Source organism: Chinchilla lanigera, unplaced genomic scaffold (assembly GCF_000276665.1).
Source record: "Chinchilla lanigera isolate Chin_1 unplaced genomic scaffold, ChiLan1.0 scaffold00012, whole genome shotgun sequence".
In the NCBI taxonomy this organism is placed as follows: Eukaryota; Metazoa; Chordata; class Mammalia; order Rodentia; family Chinchillidae; genus Chinchilla; species Chinchilla lanigera.
In genome coordinates, this window is record NW_004955413.1 from 5,908,595 (window position 1) to 5,929,680 (window position 21,086).

Sequence of the window (21,086 nt, forward strand, 5' to 3'; positions counted from 1 at the left end):
TATAATGATTACAATCACCACAGGGAGTTGGTACACATGCTTAAGACATCATAATTCCTTTTACTTCTTCTTCTCCTCCTCTCCCACTCTCCTCCCTCCCATCTTTTGTTCCATTCCCATTTGTTAAAAGTTCTGTCTCCCTGATTCTTATATCTGTCTTTTATTTTGCTCTTTAAATTCTTTTTAACTCTAAGATTATAGGCAATCTGTTGCTCCATTTCCTGGACTCACTCTCACTATGAAACAAATCAGACTTACTCACCTCAACTAACAGGAGTTGGACAACTGTGTCTTTCTTCCCAGCTTCAGGAACCATAGCTACCCCATTACCACAGAGCTCTGTGGACTGTTGTGTCTCCGCGCTCACAGAGAAATTCACATTCCCTGAAACAAATGGCCTGTGAATGTGAGTGTGAGTGTGCAGAGACTGGGTATCCTCTAATTCCCTGGGCCCTACACAAAGTATCCTCAGTTCCGTGAGCCATTCAATTACTAATTTAAGAAGCTGGCAAGTACAGGGTCAGAAGCAGCATAGACTGGCATTTTCTTCTTGGTGCCCAAAGTGGAGAAGCTAATTAAAGGAACCAGAGAGTTCCTTCAGAGCACTTTCACTCACCCAGTGATTTGGGAGTCACCAGCCAGGACACAGTTTGCCTCCCATTCGCACACAGGCAGTAAGAATCTTGGTCTTTTGCAACTGGGACAGCCACGAAGTCAGGGGAGTCTTCCAGCTGCACACTCACCTGTCATCCCACATGGGGCACAAAGATATGAAAGACACAACTTTAGAAGGGCAACCCGTGGGTACATTCCTTGCATGAGAGAGCCTGGAAGGAATTTGAGTGTTGAAAAGGAACTGGAAGGAGTACTTTTAGAAAGCACAGAGTTGAAAATTATGCACAAGCCGACAGTACTTTCCCAACAAGCTATACAAACTTCCTATAGGATACATATCATATCAGTATATATGCAAATATACAGAGAGATAAATATGTGCCAATTTGTTTTATTTTGGTATTAGTAGTGGAGGACAAGGAAAGGCAACAAAAACATGTTAACCTCAGGAAATTTACCCAAGGGTTTAGATTCATAGGAACTGCTCACAAGGTTTCTGTGTGGTTACAGTGACTTCTGAGTTCCATCCTTCTTTCTTAATCCATGTGCTCATCCATCTATTGAGTTGGAAACATATCGCAAGCTTTATGTGCACAAGGGATTTCTAGGCTATAAATGGCTCCTGTCCTCAAGGAGTTTTTCATTGCTGGACAAATAAAGGCCCAGAAAAAAGAATTATGCTACCTACAGGTAAATGACTTTACAAAAAATCCAAACAATGGAACTGAATGGTAGTAACTTACATCATTTTTGGATAAGCAACCTAGTTTATAATAAGGTATTTTCATAAACTTTAAAAATGTTGAGATCTGAAGTCTGTGAGTCTGTGAGGAGCTGGTTTTACAACTAGTGTTTTATAAATATGGGGAGGGAAAAAACTCATGCTGCCCCTGCTAATTTAGGACTTGGTTGTTACTGGAGTGGGAAAACACTGGCTTCCCTTATGTTAACATTTTGTTTAGAGATGGATTATGTACCCCGTGGTGGTTCCGAGACACAAGACACAATGCAACTGACGTTTCTTACCACTCAGTAACACTGCGGCCACTACAAAGTTGTAAGACCACATGACACATGTGTTTGTGCTGGTGCTGGTGAAAATAAACCTTCTGCACCACTATGCACTTCTTACATAGTATACAAGTGTAACACGATTGTGAAAGTACACAGTACTTGGCAAGAACAATAAATGATTATACAGTATTACTGCTTTATGAACTTACCATACCACATTTTTACCCTTGTGTGAAACTATACTCTTCCTTATATTAAAAAAAAGTGCTATGAAACAGGACACAGTGTTTCTCCAGCAGCAGCAGGTTCATGCATCTTACGCTTACTGCGTGTCCTGACTGTATCAGAGGGCCACATGAAGTGGTTTACCCTAGCCATGTACGTTAACATAAGTGCACTACGGGGGCTGGGGATTTAGCTCAGCGGCAAAAGCACCTGCCTGGCAAGCGCAAGGTTGTGAGTTTGGTTCCCGGTACCAGAGAAAAACCAAAAAAAAAAAAAAAAAAAAAAAAAAAAAAGTGCACTACGGTCTTGCAATGCTGACAAAAATCCCCTAATACATTTCTCAGAACACATCTCCACTGCAAAGTGGCACATTACTGTATACATGCAGGTGCCAAAGAGATTATTTAGTGATCTGGAAGAGGTGTTCGTGAGCTAAGTGCAACTTTGCATTTCTTCTTCATTTTTAAAATTTTAATTGTTTTTGATTTGCACATAATAAATGCCCTTTTCCGCTTGTGAGAAGGTCATGCTTCGTTGTGCATGGTCCTCTTACCCAGATGCAGTCAGGAAGGTAGTTCACTACAGTAGCCTTGAGCGTGAAGTCCTCGCCACGGACCACAGAGTAAGGCATCGTGAGCTCCACGAAGAAGGGCTGGAACGCTCGGAGGGAAGCAGTGGGGGAAAGACCAAGCCCAGAGTCTTCAGACAGGCAGAGGGCCCCAGCTTTCCACTCAGTGATGGTGTCTGGAACTGTGACTGCTACTTCAGCCACGCCTGAGGAGCTAGGAAGAGGGCAACACGAGGGACAGAAAGCAAGCTGGCGGACTGGTTATGGCTAAGACAGTTAATGGATAAGCACAACCTAATGGAACACTTCCGAGTCCTCACCAAAGAGTCATAGAAAATTAATAGTGTAATGAGGGGTCAAAGTAGAACAAAGGCGTTTTGATGGTTCTACTTTTCTGACTGTGGCCATATGTCTCACACCACCTCAAACTCTGTGACATCATTAGAAATATGAATACAAATTTGAAATTGTCATCGAACTTCTCTCTCTTACATACTATCTGACTATCTTACACATTATAATTCTCCAAACAGTTTATATAGGCTTGCCTCCTATTTAGTGCTCAATTATAATTATAGCATAATTATCACATTTACTTTCTGGGATTGACAAGAATACAAATATTTATAACTGGTGGTTTGACTTAATTAGACCAGAGTTTTTGTTTGTTTCCTTTCACTGAGATAAATTAATTAGAAAAATAGATGAAAGTAATGAAATAATGTTTTCATACCCAAAGCAAGTTATGTGACTAGAAGTTACTTACTTCACCACTATCAAGTCCCAGATCCATGTTTCAGGAAAATAGTTTCGCACAGTCTCAGTGAGTGGATTTTCATTTATTTCTACAGGAATCACATCATTCGTTATCATTAAAGGCACTGTGAATTTTACAAAGAAAGAAAAAAATTATTTGAGACTATTTGCATATCACAATGATAGGCACATGACTTCACTTGCTGACATTAAAATATAAAGACAACTGCACAGGAAACTATGTTTTTAACTATCTAATTTTTGGATGAGTAAAATCTCTATCAAAGTAGACTCCATAAAATCCTTGAGAAAGCAGATCCTAGTGTAGGTGGAGCTGGAAGGAAAGATGAAGTATATTGACTTGGGTTGAAGAGATAGGGAGCGCTTCAAAAAAAAAGTATGGCTTTCACCTCAGAAGGAAAGAAGAGCCACAGCACTGCCTTTCAAGAAGGAATCATGCGTATGTAGGATAAATAGTTTGAGTATATAATGACTAGAGCCAACATTATTAGTTTGAGAGGGTCTGCTAATATTTTTCTTTCTATAGACATATTGTATCAAATCTGGTGTTTTAAATTATCTGTACAATTAGTATAAGGAGAAAAAAGGGAAAAATACAAACTATGAAGCAGAAAGCTAACATTTATGCACAAGATTTCTAACAAGTATCTTCCTTTGGTGAAGCAAAAGAAATCTATAAAGCCGGAATAAAAATATTGGCTTGGGTTTCTACTGGCAGGTAATGAAAATCAGTAAAAAAGTTCTGGGCTCTGCAGTTTCTTAAAATATTTGCATGCACAGATTCAGAGTTAAGGTTTCTCACCAAGTATTGCCTTTTTGAATTGACATTTTCAGAACTTGAGAAGAGCGGATGTAATGAATAAGCTCCTTCCAGAGATTATTTCATTTTGAAGTTTGGAAGATTATCTCATTTGGAAGTTTTTCATTTGGAAATTTGAAGCTTCCTATTGTTCATTTGGATGTTTCTGCATTTTTACAGCTTCATTTCTCCAAGTTCTTCTCTATGTTGGGCACCACCCTTTTAACTTTCTCTCTTACTTCCTATTTGACTTCCATACTCAGTGTGATCTGGTGTCTCAGTTCTCCACTCAGTAGCTTAAGCATTAAAGCAATACCAAGTCAGTTTATTCATTAGATAGAGAAGTAAAATGCATAAGGCCGCTGACTCTTCTAAGAAATCTTAAAATATTCCATGCAATGGGGAGACAGAAAAAAGGAGTATCTATCTTAATTTAAAGCAAATTGGATTTCCATCCACAACTGATCAGAAGAGACAAATAACATTACTATATATAGGTTAAGGGAATAATTCAACAAGAACAGATAACAATTATAAATATATATGCACCCAATACTACCGAACATAGCTAGACATAATCATCAACAAAATTATAGTGGAGGATCTCGATACTCCAATGTCACAAATAGATAACTGAATGAAAATCACAAAATATGAGAGTTGAAGCAAATCCTCAAACAAATGGACTTAATAGCTATCTACAGAGTATTCCACCCAAAAAAACAACAGAATACACATTCTTATCAATAGCACATGAAACTTTCTCCAAAATACATGCTAGCCCATAAACCACGCTTAAGTAAATTCAAAAGAATTGTAATTATCCTGTGCATATTATCAGGTCATAGTGCAAAAGACTAAAAGTCAATGGCAAAAGAAAACATAGAAATTAAGCAAACATATGGAAATCAAACAATATCCCCTTGAATAATCAGTGAATCACAGAGTAAATCAAAGAAATTAAATAGTTCCTAGAATCAAATGAGAATGCCAGTATGACATACCATAGCATATGGGATACAATGAAAGCAGTCCTGAGAGAGATGTTTATAATTGTGAAGACTCATATTCAAAAAAACAGAGAGTAAAAATAAATAACATAATGACATGCCTCAAAGTTCAACATAAACTTGAACAATCCAACTCCAATGCTAGTACATTGAAGAACATTATAAAGATCAAAGCAGAAATGAATGCAACCAAGAATCAATTAATTGAAGAGCTGATTCATTAAAAGAATAAACTAAGTAGACAAACCCCTGGCCAAGCTTACCAAAGAAAGAAAAGAAAAGACCCAAGTCAATGCAAAGAAAAATGAGAAAGATAAAATCACAACAGACACTGCCAAAACCAAGAAGGTCATTAGTAACTATTTTGAGAAATTGTCCTCCAAAAATTAGAAGAATTCTGAAGAAATGGATAGATTCATAAATACATATGAATTACCAAAACTGAGCCAAGAATATACAAAAATCCTGAATAATCCACTAATAAACAATGAAATGAAGAAGTAATTTTATTTTTTAGAAAACTATGAAGAAAAGTCCAGGACCCAATAATTTCACTGCTGAATTCTACAAGAACTTTAGGAAAGATCTAATGCCAATAGTTTTCAAACATTTTAATGCAATTGAAAGAGAAGAAGTACTCCCAAAATCATTACTCTGATTCCAAATCCAGAAAAAGACTCAACCAAAAATGAAAACTACAGGTGAATCTCTTTAACGAACATAGATGAAAAAACCTTCAACAAAATACTGGGAAATAGGATGGAACAAATCATCAAGAAGATCATACACGATGACCAAGTAGGATTTATCCTAAAGATGCAGAGATGGCTCATCACATGCAAATCAATAAATTTAATTCATTACAGGAACAAAAACAAGAACAAAAATCACACAATCATCCTAATAGATGCAGAAAAACCCTTGAAAAATGTGAACATCCATCCATGATGAAAAGAAACTGAAGAAAATAGGTATAAAAATAGGTTTTTTCTCAACATGATAAAAGCCATTTACAGCAAACCAATAGTCAACATCATATTAAATGGAGAAAAGTTGAAAGCTTTACACTCTAAATCAGAAACAAGATAAGGATATGCACTATCACCATCCTCGTTCAATATAGTTCTGAAAACATTAGCTAGAGCAATCAAGGAAGAGAAAGAAATAAAAAGGATATATACATAAGACAAGAAGTCAAATTATCATTATTGGCAAATCACATGATCTTCTACATAGAAGACCCTCAAAACTCTATAAAACTATTCCTAGAATTAATAACCAAATTAATTTTAGAAATAATACACAGAAGAATACAAAGTCAACACATAAAAATTAACAGTGTCCCTGTACACTAACAATTAGCTCACTTAGAAATTAGGAAATCAATACCATTCATAAGAGCCTCAATAAAAATTAAATACTTCAGAATTAACCTAACCTTGGATGTGAAACACTTCTACAATAAAAATTAGATATTCTGAAAAGGGAGATCAAAAAGGACATGGAAAATGGAAAGCTAGCCCTTGTTCCTGGATAGGCAGAACAATGTAGTCAAAATGGCCGTACTGCCCAAATTAACATACAGATTTAATGCAATCCCATTCAAAATAACCATAGCATTCCTCACATAACTGGAGGAAACTGTCTTAAAATTCATATGGATCCAGAAGAGACCCAGAAACAGCAAAAGCAATCATGGGCAATAAGCAAGGCAGGAGGTATCACAATCCCAGACTTCAAGTTGTATAACAAAGCTACAGGGATAAAAACAGCATTATATTGGGGGGAACAAGCAGACTAGGGGATGCAGAAACAATTCCTAGGACATTCAGCTGGCCTTTGACAAATGGGTCAAAAACATGTTGAAGGAATGGTAGTCCCTTGACTAAATGGTGCTGAGAAAATCTGCTATTCACAAGCAGAAGAATAAGTCTAGATCCATATCTTTTATCATGTATGAAACTAACATCAAAATGAATAAAAGATCCAAATATTAAAATAGAAACAATCTACTGCAAGACAAAATAGGTAAAACTGTTGAAGATATACGTATAACCAAGGACTTTCTGAGCAGAACCCCAATTGCATAATACATAATATCAAGAAACAACAAATGGTATCATATTAAATTTTAAAGCTCCTGCCTGAAAGGAAACAACTAACAGTGTGAAGAGACAACCTACAAAATGGGCAAAATTGGTAGCTATTCCTTGGACAGAGGACTAATGTCTTTATAAAGAACACAAAAAATTTAACCCCCCAAAAATCTAAATGACCCAATCAAAAATGGACAACTGCAGTCAATGGACACCTCTCCAAAGAAAAAGTTTTAAAAAACCAATAAATACATAGAAACTGTTCAACACTCTGACCATTACAGAAATGCAAATTAAAGTAACGCTAAGATTCCATCTTACTCCAGGAAGAAAAGCTATTATCAAGAAATCAAATAGTAACAAATGCAGGTAAGGGTGTGGGGAAAAAGGAACCCTTCTACATTGTTGATGGGAATGTAAAGTAGCACAACCTTTATAGAAATCAGTATGGCATTTCCTTAAATAACTACACAGTAATTTCACTGGACCCAGCTATTCTCCTTCTAGGTATCTTCCCCAAATAGTTAAAGACATCATTTTTACAGTGATCCGTGCATAACCATGTTTATAGCAGCACAGTTCATAAGAGCTAAATCTTGGAAGTGGCTCATATGCCCATCAACAGATGAACAAGAGGGGCTGGGATTTAGCTCAGCGGCAAAGCGCCTGCCTGGCAAGCGCAAGGTCGTGAGTTCAGTTCCCAGTAGCGGAGAAAAACCAAAAAAAAAAAAAAAAAAAAAAAAAAGGCAAACAGATGAACGGGTAAAGAAAATGTGATATTTGTACACAATGGGAGTACTGTCCTTCCCTAAAGAAGAATCAAGTCATTTGTAATAAAATGGATGCACACTGATACCATAACGTTAACTGAAATAAAACATCACATTTCTCTTATATGAAAAGCCCAAAATGTAAAGAGCAAAATAAAAGACAAATAATGGGAAAGAGGGAGATAGATCTTTTGCAAATGGGAAGGGCACCAAGGGATGGCAGGAAAGGGGAGAAAGAGGATGAGAAGGGAATAAAAGTAGAATTAAGACGTGTTATCTATATGGACCAACTCTCCATAAAGGATATGACCATTCTATACTACAAACTTATACTAACAAAAACTGAAAAAAATGTTTTAAATTACTTTCAAATCAGCAAAAAGCTGAATACAATCCAGCCTGAGTTCTATTTAACTTTATATTCATGCAGGTGTAAAATAATTATTGTAGGATTTTCCTACAAAGGTAAGGATGCATGAAGGTAAAAATACCCTAATGCACCCTGTGTGTACACTATATTTAACAAATTTTTCTATTTCTTCCAGACCATTCCTATTAACATCATTTACAAACTGTGTTTTATCATTTGTAATAATTTCCACAAGAATTAATCTTTCTCTATAAAATCACCACTCTCTTATATTTTTTTACTTTTTTTTTTTTTTTTTTGAGACAGGGTCTCACTATGTAGTTTAGGCTGTCCTTGAACTCACAATGTAGCCCAGATGGGCCTCAAACTCATAGCTATCCTCCTGCCTCAGCCTCCCAAGTGCTGGGATTATGGGCATGCAACACCATGCCTGGCTTCATTTTCTACCAATAGGTTTCTTTTCGCTTTTTAACCAATTCTTCTACAGTGTTTAATTTAAAGTCTTACATCATTTTTGCATTAAAAATGGCTACCTCTATTGAAGATACCCCCCATGCATTCATATCATTGTGATTTTTTTTGGCTTCTTTCTTCACCAGCTAAATGTGACCTACAATTTAATCAAGGTTAGTGTTATACTGTTTATATGAAACAGCAACAAATGCTTTTGTATTTAGTGCTCAAATAGATTCAAGATGAGTCTTTCACCTCCCCTTCATAAACTGTTTATTTATCTGTCACTCTTCATAAAGTGCTAAATCTGACACCTTTTTATGCTTCAGCTGCTTGCACTCTTACTGTTTCTCTCTCTGCATAAAGCAGCTTTTGCTCTGTGGAGTTGGAACTACTAACATTGTTTTTCTTTAGTTGCTCTTCAAGAGCAAAGTGACCCAGTACTCAGTGATTGGCAAGTGTAGCATAAATAAGCTCTTTCCTACATCCCTAGTGGAAGTGTTGATTGACTCCATATTCCTGCAGCATAATCTAATACACATTTTCAAAGACCTTTTTAAGAAAGCAGAGTTATCTATGTATTGTCATGACTGAAGGTAATATACATTTTTTATATAGAGGTTCAACCAATACTTCCCAAGAAATCTCACTAGGGATCTCAGATTCACTCACTTCTGTATCATCATATATATCTTTATTCAGCTCACCCATCAAACCTGTTTTAAAGTTTTATTATTCATGTACATTCATATTTGTAGTTGCTTTGAGGTTTTGTTAAACAGCAGTAAAATGTATATATCAAACTAACTCTGGTAAACTAAATATCCACTTTCCTAGATTGAATATAGTTTACTCTGAACTTGAGTCCAATTATTTTTTTCCTTTATTCTTTATCTAGGACCCTAATTACATATCTCTCTTTATGATCAATGATTTTGAGAATTCTATGTCTGAAGTCTGCATCAGTTTCTGGTTTTTTTGTTTGTTTGTTTTTCTCCAGTACCGGGAACCGAACTCACGACCTTGCACTTGCCAGGCAGACGCTTTGCCGCTGAGCTAAATCCCCAGCCCCTCAATCTCTGTTAATAATGAATTTTATTGGATAATATTTTGGAAATGCTGTTTTGAACATGAATTGGATATGCAATGAGTATATAGATTAGACTTGTAATGTTGCTTAGATAACAAAGACTATAGGAGGCAGTTCTTTCAATAGTCATTATTCTGGGAATATATTACAATCACATCATTTCACCATATGATATCTTGCATCATATTATGTAAGAATGGAATTTAATAATCAATCATTTTGATTGTCTCACTTTACCAGTAAAATTGATCTTTAAAGAGAATTGACATTTTGATGCAATGCATCAATCCTTTCTTTAATTTTTATGATGTCAATGAAGATAATCAATTGAAAGATGATATTTTAGAGAATGCAGGAAAGGATGAGTAAGTTCAGAGGGGAAATGTTTGACCATAGACCCTCAAAGTAAATAGCCTTAAGCAAGACTGAAAGTTTCATTTCAGACAGAATTAAGAAACAGAGTAACTATATTCATTTTGTAGTGTAATTTGACATTTCTTTTGAAATCTTTTTCTTTACTTCAAATGGTTTTATTCACCACTTTCTACCTCTTCTACACTTGCAAAAGTTCTCTTTATTCCATATGCTACACCTGAGAATGTTTTTTTCATGTTTCATAGTTATTTGGTTTTTGTATGTTCTATATACCTGTTTTAGTAATGACTATATGTTATCTTATTGTCTTGTTTGTTTTGTTTTTGCTTGTTGGATGGCAATGATTGTCTAACCTATCCAAAGAAATAGCCCCAGTCTTGTTCTTGATGTTTATTGTCCAGGTAACTTTGGGTGACTAATTTGTCAATTTACTCTTGTGATCTTCACTTCTTTCCCATTGATATGAACAATTTATCTGTTCTAACATTTTATTTTCATCATCCTTGCTAATTAATTCAATTTCCATTATCCCAAAACAAGCTGATTTATTATTTTACCTGCTTCTGGGATTAATGCATAGTCAGGACAAAACTCAGGATCTCTGATCTTCAAGTTAGTGAATGCGTTTAAGCCCATGCTCTGAAAAGACAATGATTATGCAATCAAATGTAAATATTTAAAAATTACGTAAAAATATTAGAACACCTATCTGTGACAAATTTTACATAATTGGAAAGAGCATCTCTTTGCGTTGTGTTACTCATATGCTAGCATAGCAAAGCTGAGTACTATACTATAAAGTTCAGCACTGTAGAACCAGAGCCTGTTGAAAGGAGCACAAGATTCATGGTCAGATGTTTGTTCTGCTCTTGGCTCTGGCACAACGAGCTGTGTTACATGAATGAGCCACTGACCCTCTGCATGTCAGTTTCCTTAGCAGGAAAAAGAACAGTCTAAACTGGGCAATTTCTAAGACTATTTTCCCCATGGTTTTTCTCATGGGTTTGCTCATGGTGGGGAACCACCCCACCACCAAGCTACATCATCAGCCTGCCTGTTGAGGGTCATTACCAATATTATATTGTGTTAATCTTGAATAGTTCACATGGCAGAATATTAATTAACAGTATAGGCTTACCTGTATGTATCTGAAAGTATCTTTGTCATTTTTTTTCGATGATGAATGAATGATTTTATCAAAATTTCTATATTCATCATTGTAACAGTTGTCTGGGTCTTTTGCCCATTGATTTAAATGTGGAATGAAGTCAGTGTCCTTCATTCTTAGCAGATTATATATCTATAAAAGACAAGAAAACAAATGATGAAATCTCTTTCTTGCTCTTTCCTGGATAATACTACTAACCAAAAAGAACCAATATGATCATATTTTAAATCATTTCCTAAATGTGTTCATGATTTTGTTTGAATTAGTGTTTTACCCTAAAGGTGATTACCATGTTCAAGAAAAACTAAATTTTTCCAATCCAAGAATCATAGCACTTCAAGAGAAATTTAAAATTCTGGGGGCTGGGGATTTAGCTCAGTGGCAAAGCGCCTGCCTGGCAAGCACAAGGTCGTGAGTTCAGTTCCCGGTACCGGAGAAAAACCAAAAAAAACAAACAAAAAAAAAAAAAACAAATTCTGGACCTTACAGTTGAAGAAGATAATATTTATAATACTATTAATGTAAAATATATTAAATCTATGTTAGATAATAAATTTATACTATATCAGCCAACTAATAAATATAAAAATCAAGATCACTGTTTTCAGTTCACTATTGAAATTTTTTTTAAAAGTAACACCTGGATTAATCAAAGTATAAGTAAATAGAAGAGATCTGAATGAAGAATTCTCTATTTTCTCTTTTCTTTCAATATCCCAAACAAGGGGGAGAAAAGTCCCCATCTTTAATAACATTAGGATACATTTAATCTTCCAAATATAATTCATGAGATTCAAGGGCAGGTAGAGGAATTGCAAATGATGGGGCCAAAGGTAAGAATAGTGCAACTTCCTGCCTCGTAGGCACCCGGAAGGAGGGTCCCCGGCACATGGGGAGCCACAGGTGGGGAGCACCAGTGTTCTGACCAGCTCATTCCCTGCCTCGTAGGCACCCGGAAGGAGGGCCGCTGGTGCACTGGGAGCCACAGGCAGGGAGCGCCGGTCTTCTGGTCAGCTCGCTCCCTGGCTTGTAGGCTCCCGGAAGGAGGGCCCCCAGTGCACGGGGAGCCACGCGGCAGTAAGCGCTATTGCACGCTGGCCCTCAGGCCTGCCACTGCCACTCAATTGAGAACTACCATGAGACAGGGAAACAATGACACAATTGGCCCACCATGCACCGGCTGCAGATGCCCACCCACGGAAGTGTGTGAACCATTCAAACATGGAGAAACCCCTGGGAACAGATGCCATACAACGGGTCACTCTTACTCCTGCCATTGAGAATCAGAAAGGCCCAGAGTCAGCAGGGGAGCAGCTGCTGAACAAGGATTGGGAGAACATGAGAGCGCAGACTAAGCCCGAGGAGTCAGAGGTCCAGTGGACTGGGGTCATGAGAGCCGCTCGGAAGCTGTAAACCAGGAGGACCTTGCACAATACCTGCAGAGACTCCCTGAAAGCCATTCTTCCCCTGACAGTACAGGCTGTGGTGGCGCTCCAGAGAAGTCTACAGCAGGATTCCTTCTGCCTGTGCTGACAGTTGGGGAGAGGACACTAACTGGTTGTGGGGTCCCAATGCGATGGGAGGCTGGAGAGAAAACGCTACAAAAAAATGGCTTTGACCCCAGACGGCTCACTTGATTTTTGACAACCCTTAGGCTGTAACTACTTGTTAGATCCTTCTTGTGTATCTCTGTCTTCCTGAGAAACCACTTTGAAGATACCACCATGTATTACAGCAGCCATTGATATTTTCCTACTAATCTATCCATAACTCTGCAATGTTTGTATTGTTCCTACCCTATGTCATAAATGGATGCATGTCTATCATTATGTGTTTCCTACAGCAACCATTGAGAATAGTTAATGATTATTCAATTGGTCACTCATGTATAGCTCTATTTATTTTCTTTAGCAGCCACTTTGAAGATACCAAAGTATATAGTACAACTATTGATAATCTCCTACCGCTTTTGCCTGTAACTCACTATTATTTGTCTATTTGTTTTCCTGAGAAACTAGCCTGTAGATAACAATATGTAAAACAATAACCATTGATAATTTCCTACCACTTTGTCTGTAATTTGGTAAGCCCCCCCCCATTATTATGTTATCCTTCTTTTACTCTTTAAAATAAAAAAAAAAGAATAGTGCAACTGCATGAGATACTGCAAATACATTTGCCAAAAAGCCTCATAAAGCTTCGGGATTTGGAGGCATGAGGTCCCTTAGAAGGGAAAAGATATGTGAATGCAGCATGAAGGAAGCCAAAGGAAAAAGGACTGATGCACTTCCCTGGAGAATGCAAGCAGGCTGCATCTCAGGCAGAAGCTTGTTCTTAGCTTGGAATGGACATTCTCTGGAGAATATACATTTTGTAAACACTTTTAATATTGTGAGTGCTCCCTGTCAAAGTTCTTGCTGGCCATCTTACAATACATTATGTGACAAGCGTTTCTCCAAAACCCAGACCATAAGATCAATGATCAAGTTTTACTGCTTCAGTCTAAACTACAAATGAATAGCTAAGCACCATCAGTGAATTTCCAATATGAATGAGAAAAAAACAAAGCAAGTAAACAGAGGAAAGTTAGGAAATATCAGCAGATCAGAGAGCAAAAGAAAACTCCAAAAGAAAAACCAAATCACAACATAAAATCCTATAAAACTCTCCGAGGCATAGGCAACATCACATCCATGAAACTAAAACAAGGCATAAAAATAAAATAATCAGAAAATAATACATAGCTTTCAAAATTAGAAATGAAATTAAGCTAATTTAAAATAAAATGTCTAAGAATATTAAAATGTAAATGTTATAAAAGTCAACACCACACTGCGCCACTCTAGTGGCTTCATCCGCCGCCACCTTTCTTCAATGTGCGAGAACATCTTTATGCCCACGTCTGCTTCTGGCCCACAGTCTTTTAGAGACCAAACACCATTCTTTCAATTAAGTTGCAGAGTTCTGATGGAGAGATATTTGAAGTTGATGCTGAAATTGCCAAACAATCTGTGACAATCAAGACCACGTTGGACGATTTGGGAATGGATGAGGAAGGAGATGATGACCCAGTTCCTCTACCAAATGTTAATGCAGCAATATTTAAAAAGGTCATTCAGTGGTGTACCCACCACAAGGATGACCCTCCTCCTCCTGAGGATGATGAGAACAAAGAAAAATGAACAGATGATATCCCTATTTGGGACCAAGAATTCCTGAAAATTGACCAAGGAACTAACCCTTTTTGAACTTATTCTGGCAGCAAACTACCTAGACATCAAAGGTTTGCTTGATGTCACCTGCAAGACTGTTGCCGATATGATAAGGGGGAAACTCCTGAGGAGATTTGTAAGACCTTTAATATCAAAAATGACTTTACTGAGGAAGAGGAAGCCCGGGTACTCAAAGAGAACCAGTGGTGTGAAGAGAAGTGAAATGTTGCACCTGACACTGTAACACTATAAGGATTGTTTCAAACAGTAGTTGCCCTGCTCTGTTTATAATTGTTAATATTAGACAAACAATAGACAAATGCAGCAGCAAAATAATTGTATTAGCATAATATCATCCTCATTGCTTGTGTAGTTTGAGTTACAGATTCCAAATCAATGGCTGAATTTTTTTAGTCTGAGCGAAACTTGTTGTTTTTGTTTACTCTGAATAAAACTGAACTATGGGTTCTCTGTAGAAAGGTTTTTTGTTTGTTTATTTTTGGTACCGGGAATTGAACTCAGGACCTTGCACTTGCCAGGCAGGTACTTGTGCTGCTGAGCTATATCCCTGGCCCTAGAAAGTTGAGATTTTGAGCTTTCCCTCTTTTTTATAAAGTGATTTCTGTGTAGTTTATTGTCTAGTTAACTTTAGTGAGCTTTTAAAAGCTGGCATTGTAAACAAAACAATTTGCAAAGAGTTTTCTGAAATAGAAATAACAAAATATTATCTTTATTCAGAAGTTGGAAACTGGAAAGAGGCTACTTGAAGTAACTGTTCCAAGTGGGGTTACTTAGGGTGTCTTCCAGCCTCCTACAGTCAAGCAGTATCACTGGTATAGATTAGCCTTTGAGTAGCAGGGTTCCCTTAGTTGGACCTGAGGACTTGTTTTATTTGTTTTTAAATTTTAATCTTCTCAGCCTTGGATATGTTGCCTACAGACTTAGTAACTACCAAGTTTGTCATCTGGGGGAGAAATGTAACTTGCCAGTTTGTTAGCTTTTCAGTTAAAGACAACACTTAATTCCAAAAAAAAATGTAAATATTGAGGAATCTCCTAGAAAATAGAAAAACAAAGGAAAATAGGGGTAAAAAGTAGTATAATAAATTGTAGACAAATGGGCAGTATTGGACATCAGACATACGCTCTGCAACTTACTGCTTGATTTAATTTGTGTCATCTTGAACACAATGCATTGATAAATTCTTCTGAATTATACTTTTATATCTAATAGTACAGATATCACTTTGTAATGCCATGACCATTAAATATGATGATATACATTTAAGAAACTAATAATTACTCATCTCCAAACTAATATAAAGCATTCTGAATTATCACTCCCTTTTCCAAAGAGCAGTTCCTCCCTGCTCTGTACCCCTCCTGGGCCCCTTTCTGGTCAGAGGTGGGGAGGAACTCACCCAGGATGGGGAAAGTTCAGCTTCTGGCCTCATGAGAAGCACGCTTTTGTCCACAGCTCGTAGGGCACAGAGAGACTGAGGAGCAGCTGTAACTTGCAGCTGGGCTTGTGAGGCCGGGAGACTTTGTGCTGGGCTGAAGCTCAAACCCACCTGTGAGAAAGACAAACCATAATCCCCATATACTACTTGGATTGCGGGCCTAAAGCCCACCCCACTTTTGAGTCATTCACATATTCACTATGCTATCTATTTTGCCAAAATAGACCCATTTATATTGCTGAGTTATGAACAATTATTATTGCTAAATTATGATTCAAAGAGTATTAGTCCTGAGGATATTTTTCCTTCCCTTCATCCAGCTTTACTTGAACAATTAACTCCTGGGACAGTCTTATTCTGAAGCAACAAACAACCACTGAGAATGATGGATGTTCTTGTTCATTATTTTTAAGGGCCATTTATCTATCTGTTGTACTTTTCCAAGTGAAATGTCAGTGATTCTAATTGTGGATTTCTTTCTTTCTCTCTTTCGGTCTCTCTATCTAACTATCTATCATCTGTGCCTCTATTCCCCATTTCATTTCAGGTAAATGGAACCAATGGCTTTAGACTGGGTTGTATTTAGAAAACACAGCAGACTCTGACTCAAGTGGGCCAATGGGAAGAAAGTAGAACTGTGGTTGTTTGAGGTTAGTGAAAGGGGAGAAAGGACATTAGTAAGAGGATACAAAGTGGCAATTATACAAGAAGAATAAGTCCTAGAGATCTAATGTATGTCACATTATTAACAATACTGCTTTGTACACTTAGGAATTTGATAAGCAGAGATATTTTACCTTACATGGTATTACCATGTGCATACAAAAATAATAAATAAGACAGGATGGGATAGAAGTGTGTTCAGTGAAGAGTTGGGAAACCTAGATCTTAGTTTTGGTTCTGCCATAAAAGTGGTATGGCTTTGAATGAGTTACTAGGTTATTAAGACCTCTATTCTTTATCTGCAAAGTAATATATGTCCTTCTTAAACTTCTGTGTGTTATTTTTTAAAAAATTTCTGTCATTGAAATTTTAGAAATAAATTACCAACCTTGTTGGGAAGACAATTTTCAACCTTGAATTTTGCAGAATCCGCAATTACTTCTCCATTGGGTAAAATGGCATAGATGAGCATTTGAGTGACAGGAGCCATGTGTGACTCCACAGGGACAGACAGGGTAAAGTGGCCTTTCACTGCAGCACAGAAGGTAAGGGAAGAGAGAGTCATAACCCTGATAATGGAAGGAAACCCAAATAGCTGAACTATAGCCTCGCACTGCTGACATTCCTACGTGTACGCTGGGGCTAGTGGTCTGCATATTAGTGGCCTGGTGAGGGTGTGAAAGAGTACTGCAGTATCTTCCTCTAAAGACCTTAGCTGTGGAAAAATGTGTCCACATTATCTTTCCCTCTGAATAGTCATACAGACTATCTCTTATGTCTTTTATACCTTAGCAAGGCTAAATAGCATCAGTTAGCTCTTATAACAATAAAGTGGTATCAAGTAATGAAGCCATCTCAGTTGACATTACACTTGTAACTTAGAGAAGAGGAACAACAGTGGAGATGATGACCAAGCCCTGATGGAACCTAGTGATGGGACCGCAAAGTACAGGTGATTGCAGTGAAGTGTCAATGTTTAGCAATAAATGTACTTTTTCTTAGAACACCTTGCTTGAACCAAATGTTCACAGAGCTTATGCAACTATACAAATCTCCTTTATCATTACCCAAATCAAAGATTTTAGTAAATCTCCAAATGATCCTGTGTTTTCTTTTTCTTTCTTTCTTTTTATGGTGCTAGGGATCAAACATAGGGTCTTGTAAAACCTAAGCAAGCATTACTTTTAGGTCTCCACTCATTTTTTAATCATTCAAACATTGATGTAGCTAGAATGACTGAAAGACCAAGGCAGACAACGTTTAGATCTTATTGAACAAAGAACAACATACATTTTGCCTTTTTGGTGAAGTTCCTGGTCTGACTACATGGATTACTCATTTAAAGCACATATAAGAGTATTTTATAATTTTATATTACATCTCCAAAAATGTATATTTAATGGTGTTGGGTAATGCTCAGCTTGACAATCTGAGACTCCACAGTTCTCAAACTGAGTTAATGATATGAGTTAGAACATCCATTAGGAGACACAACCTTAAGGTCTAGCTGTTGAGATTGTTTCATAGTGACACACAGGAAATGTCATGACATCCCTCTTTTGCTCAGTTGTGTAGCATCCTTGCTGAGTGTATATGGGGTACAGCCAGACATATTGATAAACTCAGAACACTCACGTTCTCCTGATTCCATGAGGAAAGCATGGGTTCCAGTTTGAATGATGCAGCCCTTGGTCATGATCTAAATTAAAAAGTATATTCTCAGTTTATCTGCCCACTTCTGCAATCTGTCTCCCATCTAATATACTCAGTGTTGAGGTTCAAACAGCAATACCCAGCCCAATAAGAAGTCAAAGGGTCAAGAGATATATGGTTAGGAAATCAAAGAATTTCAATATTTTTTGCCTCACAGTCAGACTCTATTTCTCAACTTGAAGACAGAACTCACCAGGTAATAGAAGACCATATCCCTCAGCTCCCCCAAGACCTCTCCATTCAGAATGTAATGTACATGAACTGTATGCATTTGGCCACACGATAAGACACCAGCGACAGGCTCAAGGTAGACAAAGCTCTTGCTGAAGGAGAAAACCTGTCTAGCCACATAAATTGCTTCTTTGAGCTCTTCTTGAATGCAATAGTGTTTAAAACAAAGACCTTGCTCTTTGTAGTAGACCTGGAAAAACAAAAAACAAAAATACTATGTTGTGGACTATCTATCAGAGAGAACTCCTGTTCTAAGCTACATAAGCCTACCTGGTTGTACTGTGAGACATTTTTTAGCTTCTTAATGAAAATTGGAGAAACCCTTCCCTTACAGCTAGTTAAATGAACTTATATTTAGTTCCCTTAATTTCAGAAGATGTTTCTGGAAAGTATTTGTACCTATGCATTAAGAAAAGGAAAGACTATCTTTCATATAGATTATTATGTAAATAGAACAGATTCAGAGAAACTAGGAAATCTCACTGAGGTTTCAGTTGTGATAAGGTGCTAAATTGATCTTCAGCAAATAGATGTTTCTAAATAGTGAGCCTTCCTAAAATTGTATAAACACCAGAAGAGTCAAGGCTTAGGTGAATGTTATCACTACTCTGATATCATGGATTGGCTGTGTAAGTCTTTGACACTCTATACCTTTCAACCTTGCATAACCTTCCATTTGATTGTTGAGCAGCACGGGGGTGGAGGGGGGGTGTTGTTTGTTTGCTTGCTTGTTTGCAGTACTGAGGGCTGAAAATTCTAGACAAGTGCTCTACCTCTAAGCCACATCCACTCTCATCTTCCTCTTTGTTCATCAAATGACTGTGTGTGCTTCCTCTCAACCTTCAGTCTACTATGTTCCCATTTCCATTATAATGTTCACAGGTGTTACAACATTTCATGGAGCTTTCCACCACCAATGATGTAGGTCCATAAAAATACAAGCCATGCTTATTTTCCATAACAAGGACTAGCACAGTGCCCAGCAACTCAATTATGCAATGAGTGCCTACTGTCTGGAGAAATAAAGATAGTATTTGGGGCAATTTCAGAACATTTATACCCCTAATTGAGAAAACAAGTTATTCTATTAAACATAATTGTTTGTTTGAAGATAATGACTTGGAAAACATAGAAGATGACCAAAATAAAAGAAGATGATAATTAATTAAGAATATAAGGGGCTGGGGATTTAGCTCAGCGGCAAAAGCGCCTGCCTGGCAAGCGCAAGGTTGTGAGTTCAGTTCCTGGTACCGGAGGGGGGGAAAAAAAAAGAATATAATATATAAAAAGACATCTTTAAGGTATGGCAGTTAGTTCTCTAGTCTTTCTCCTAGTACTTTTACTGTTTACCAAATATGTCGCATAATTCACTCTAAATTAAGTCAATTAGGGACATGAATCTCTTTTTCTTGAGGTAAGAACTACTGAGCTTCAACTCTGTTGCCAAGATTGCTCTTCATGTTCTCACTTCCAAACTCACTCTGTAAAAGAAGGAGGAGCCCACAATGTCATTGGTATTGATGGAGAGCTCTACCAAGCCATGCTCATCTGTGGTAGCACTGGTGTTATAGTTTGTTGCAGACACATGGAGGAAGACATGTTGATTTGCCATAGGAACTCCTTTTGGATCCTCAAGGCGAAACTGTAATAGAACAACGAAAGAAGCTGTGAATTAGATTCGACAGTACCACTCAGGACTATAAGAGCAAAAGCCTTTTCTGACATTGCATAAAGGCCAAATAGGGTCCCATCACCACCATAAGTCTGCTTTTATTTTCCGGGTGAGATCTTTTTTCTCTCCCAAGTGTAAATCATAGAAATTCTCTAATTCTCTATTCTTTCCAGAAGAGTAAAAGAGTACATGCTAAGTATACTGAATATATATATATATTTCAAATTACAGAACTGTGGGACCAGAAAATAAGTGACAATCTCTTTAAAATTATGAGCTAGACCAGATACTCACCAGAAATGTTTTCTATTGGACTTTGATAAATCTGTTAATCATTAGATCAAAGGGTCACACTTTCTTATTATTTGCATTTCTCTGCATATATACATATGGGGAGGGAGAGAAGTGGGGAGAGAAAAGAGAGGAAGAGAGGGAGAGAGAGAGAGGCCAGAGTGACTACAGCCATAAGGCAGACACAACTGACCAACCATGCACAGGAAAGGCAGGGCAGGGTCTAACATTCACAAAAATTTAAGTGTGGAAACAAAACAGGTCTTTGCAGTGACTCAATACCCCTTCCCCATGTCTGCTTGAATCCAAGACTGCAGACCCTGGAAAGAAACCACTCATTCATAACCACAGAAGAATTTTTTTTCATTAGCTGCATCACCTTTTTTTCCATTGGTGGTTTTGGGTGCAGGGTTTCTTCAGTTTTGTTCCTTTTCTCTTTTATTAATTTTTTTCTCTATCTTTCTTTTATCTTTCCTTCTGTTTTCTCTTTTTCTTCCTTTTTGTCTGTTCTTATC

General features: G+C 37.2%; 1 protein-coding gene and 1 pseudogene across 5 annotated transcripts in view; one reads left to right on the forward strand and one right to left on the reverse strand.

Moving 5' to 3' along the window:
• Window positions 1–21,086, reverse strand: part of LOC102021328 (alpha-2-macroglobulin-like) — a 110,679-nt gene that overhangs the window by 23,243 nt on the left and 66,350 nt on the right. For 4 of the 5 annotated variants that reach the window (XR_260065.2, XM_013511451.1, XM_005378888.2 and 1 more), the window contains 11 exons: window positions 20,089–20,250; window positions 18,571–18,798; window positions 18,300–18,363; window positions 17,053–17,195; window positions 15,963–16,112; window positions 11,301–11,462; window positions 10,720–10,801; window positions 3,189–3,303; window positions 2,408–2,636; window positions 617–743; window positions 263–384 (listed from right to left, as the gene is read on the reverse strand). Coding sequence is in view for 4 of the 5 variants with exons in the window: in XM_013511451.1 (XP_013366905.1) it covers window positions 263–384; window positions 617–743; window positions 2,408–2,636; window positions 3,189–3,303; window positions 10,720–10,801; window positions 11,301–11,462; window positions 15,963–16,112; window positions 17,053–17,195; window positions 18,300–18,363; window positions 18,571–18,798; window positions 20,089–20,250 (1,584 nt within the window). In the remaining variant the exon portion in view is untranslated. The remainder of the gene's footprint in view (window positions 1–262; window positions 385–616; window positions 744–2,407; window positions 2,637–3,188; window positions 3,304–10,719; window positions 10,802–11,300; window positions 11,463–15,962; window positions 16,113–17,052; window positions 17,196–18,299; window positions 18,364–18,570; window positions 18,799–20,088; window positions 20,251–21,086) is intronic. The other variant, XM_013511453.1, reaches the window with a different exon arrangement.
• Window positions 12,152–14,766, forward strand: LOC102010247 (annotated as a pseudogene).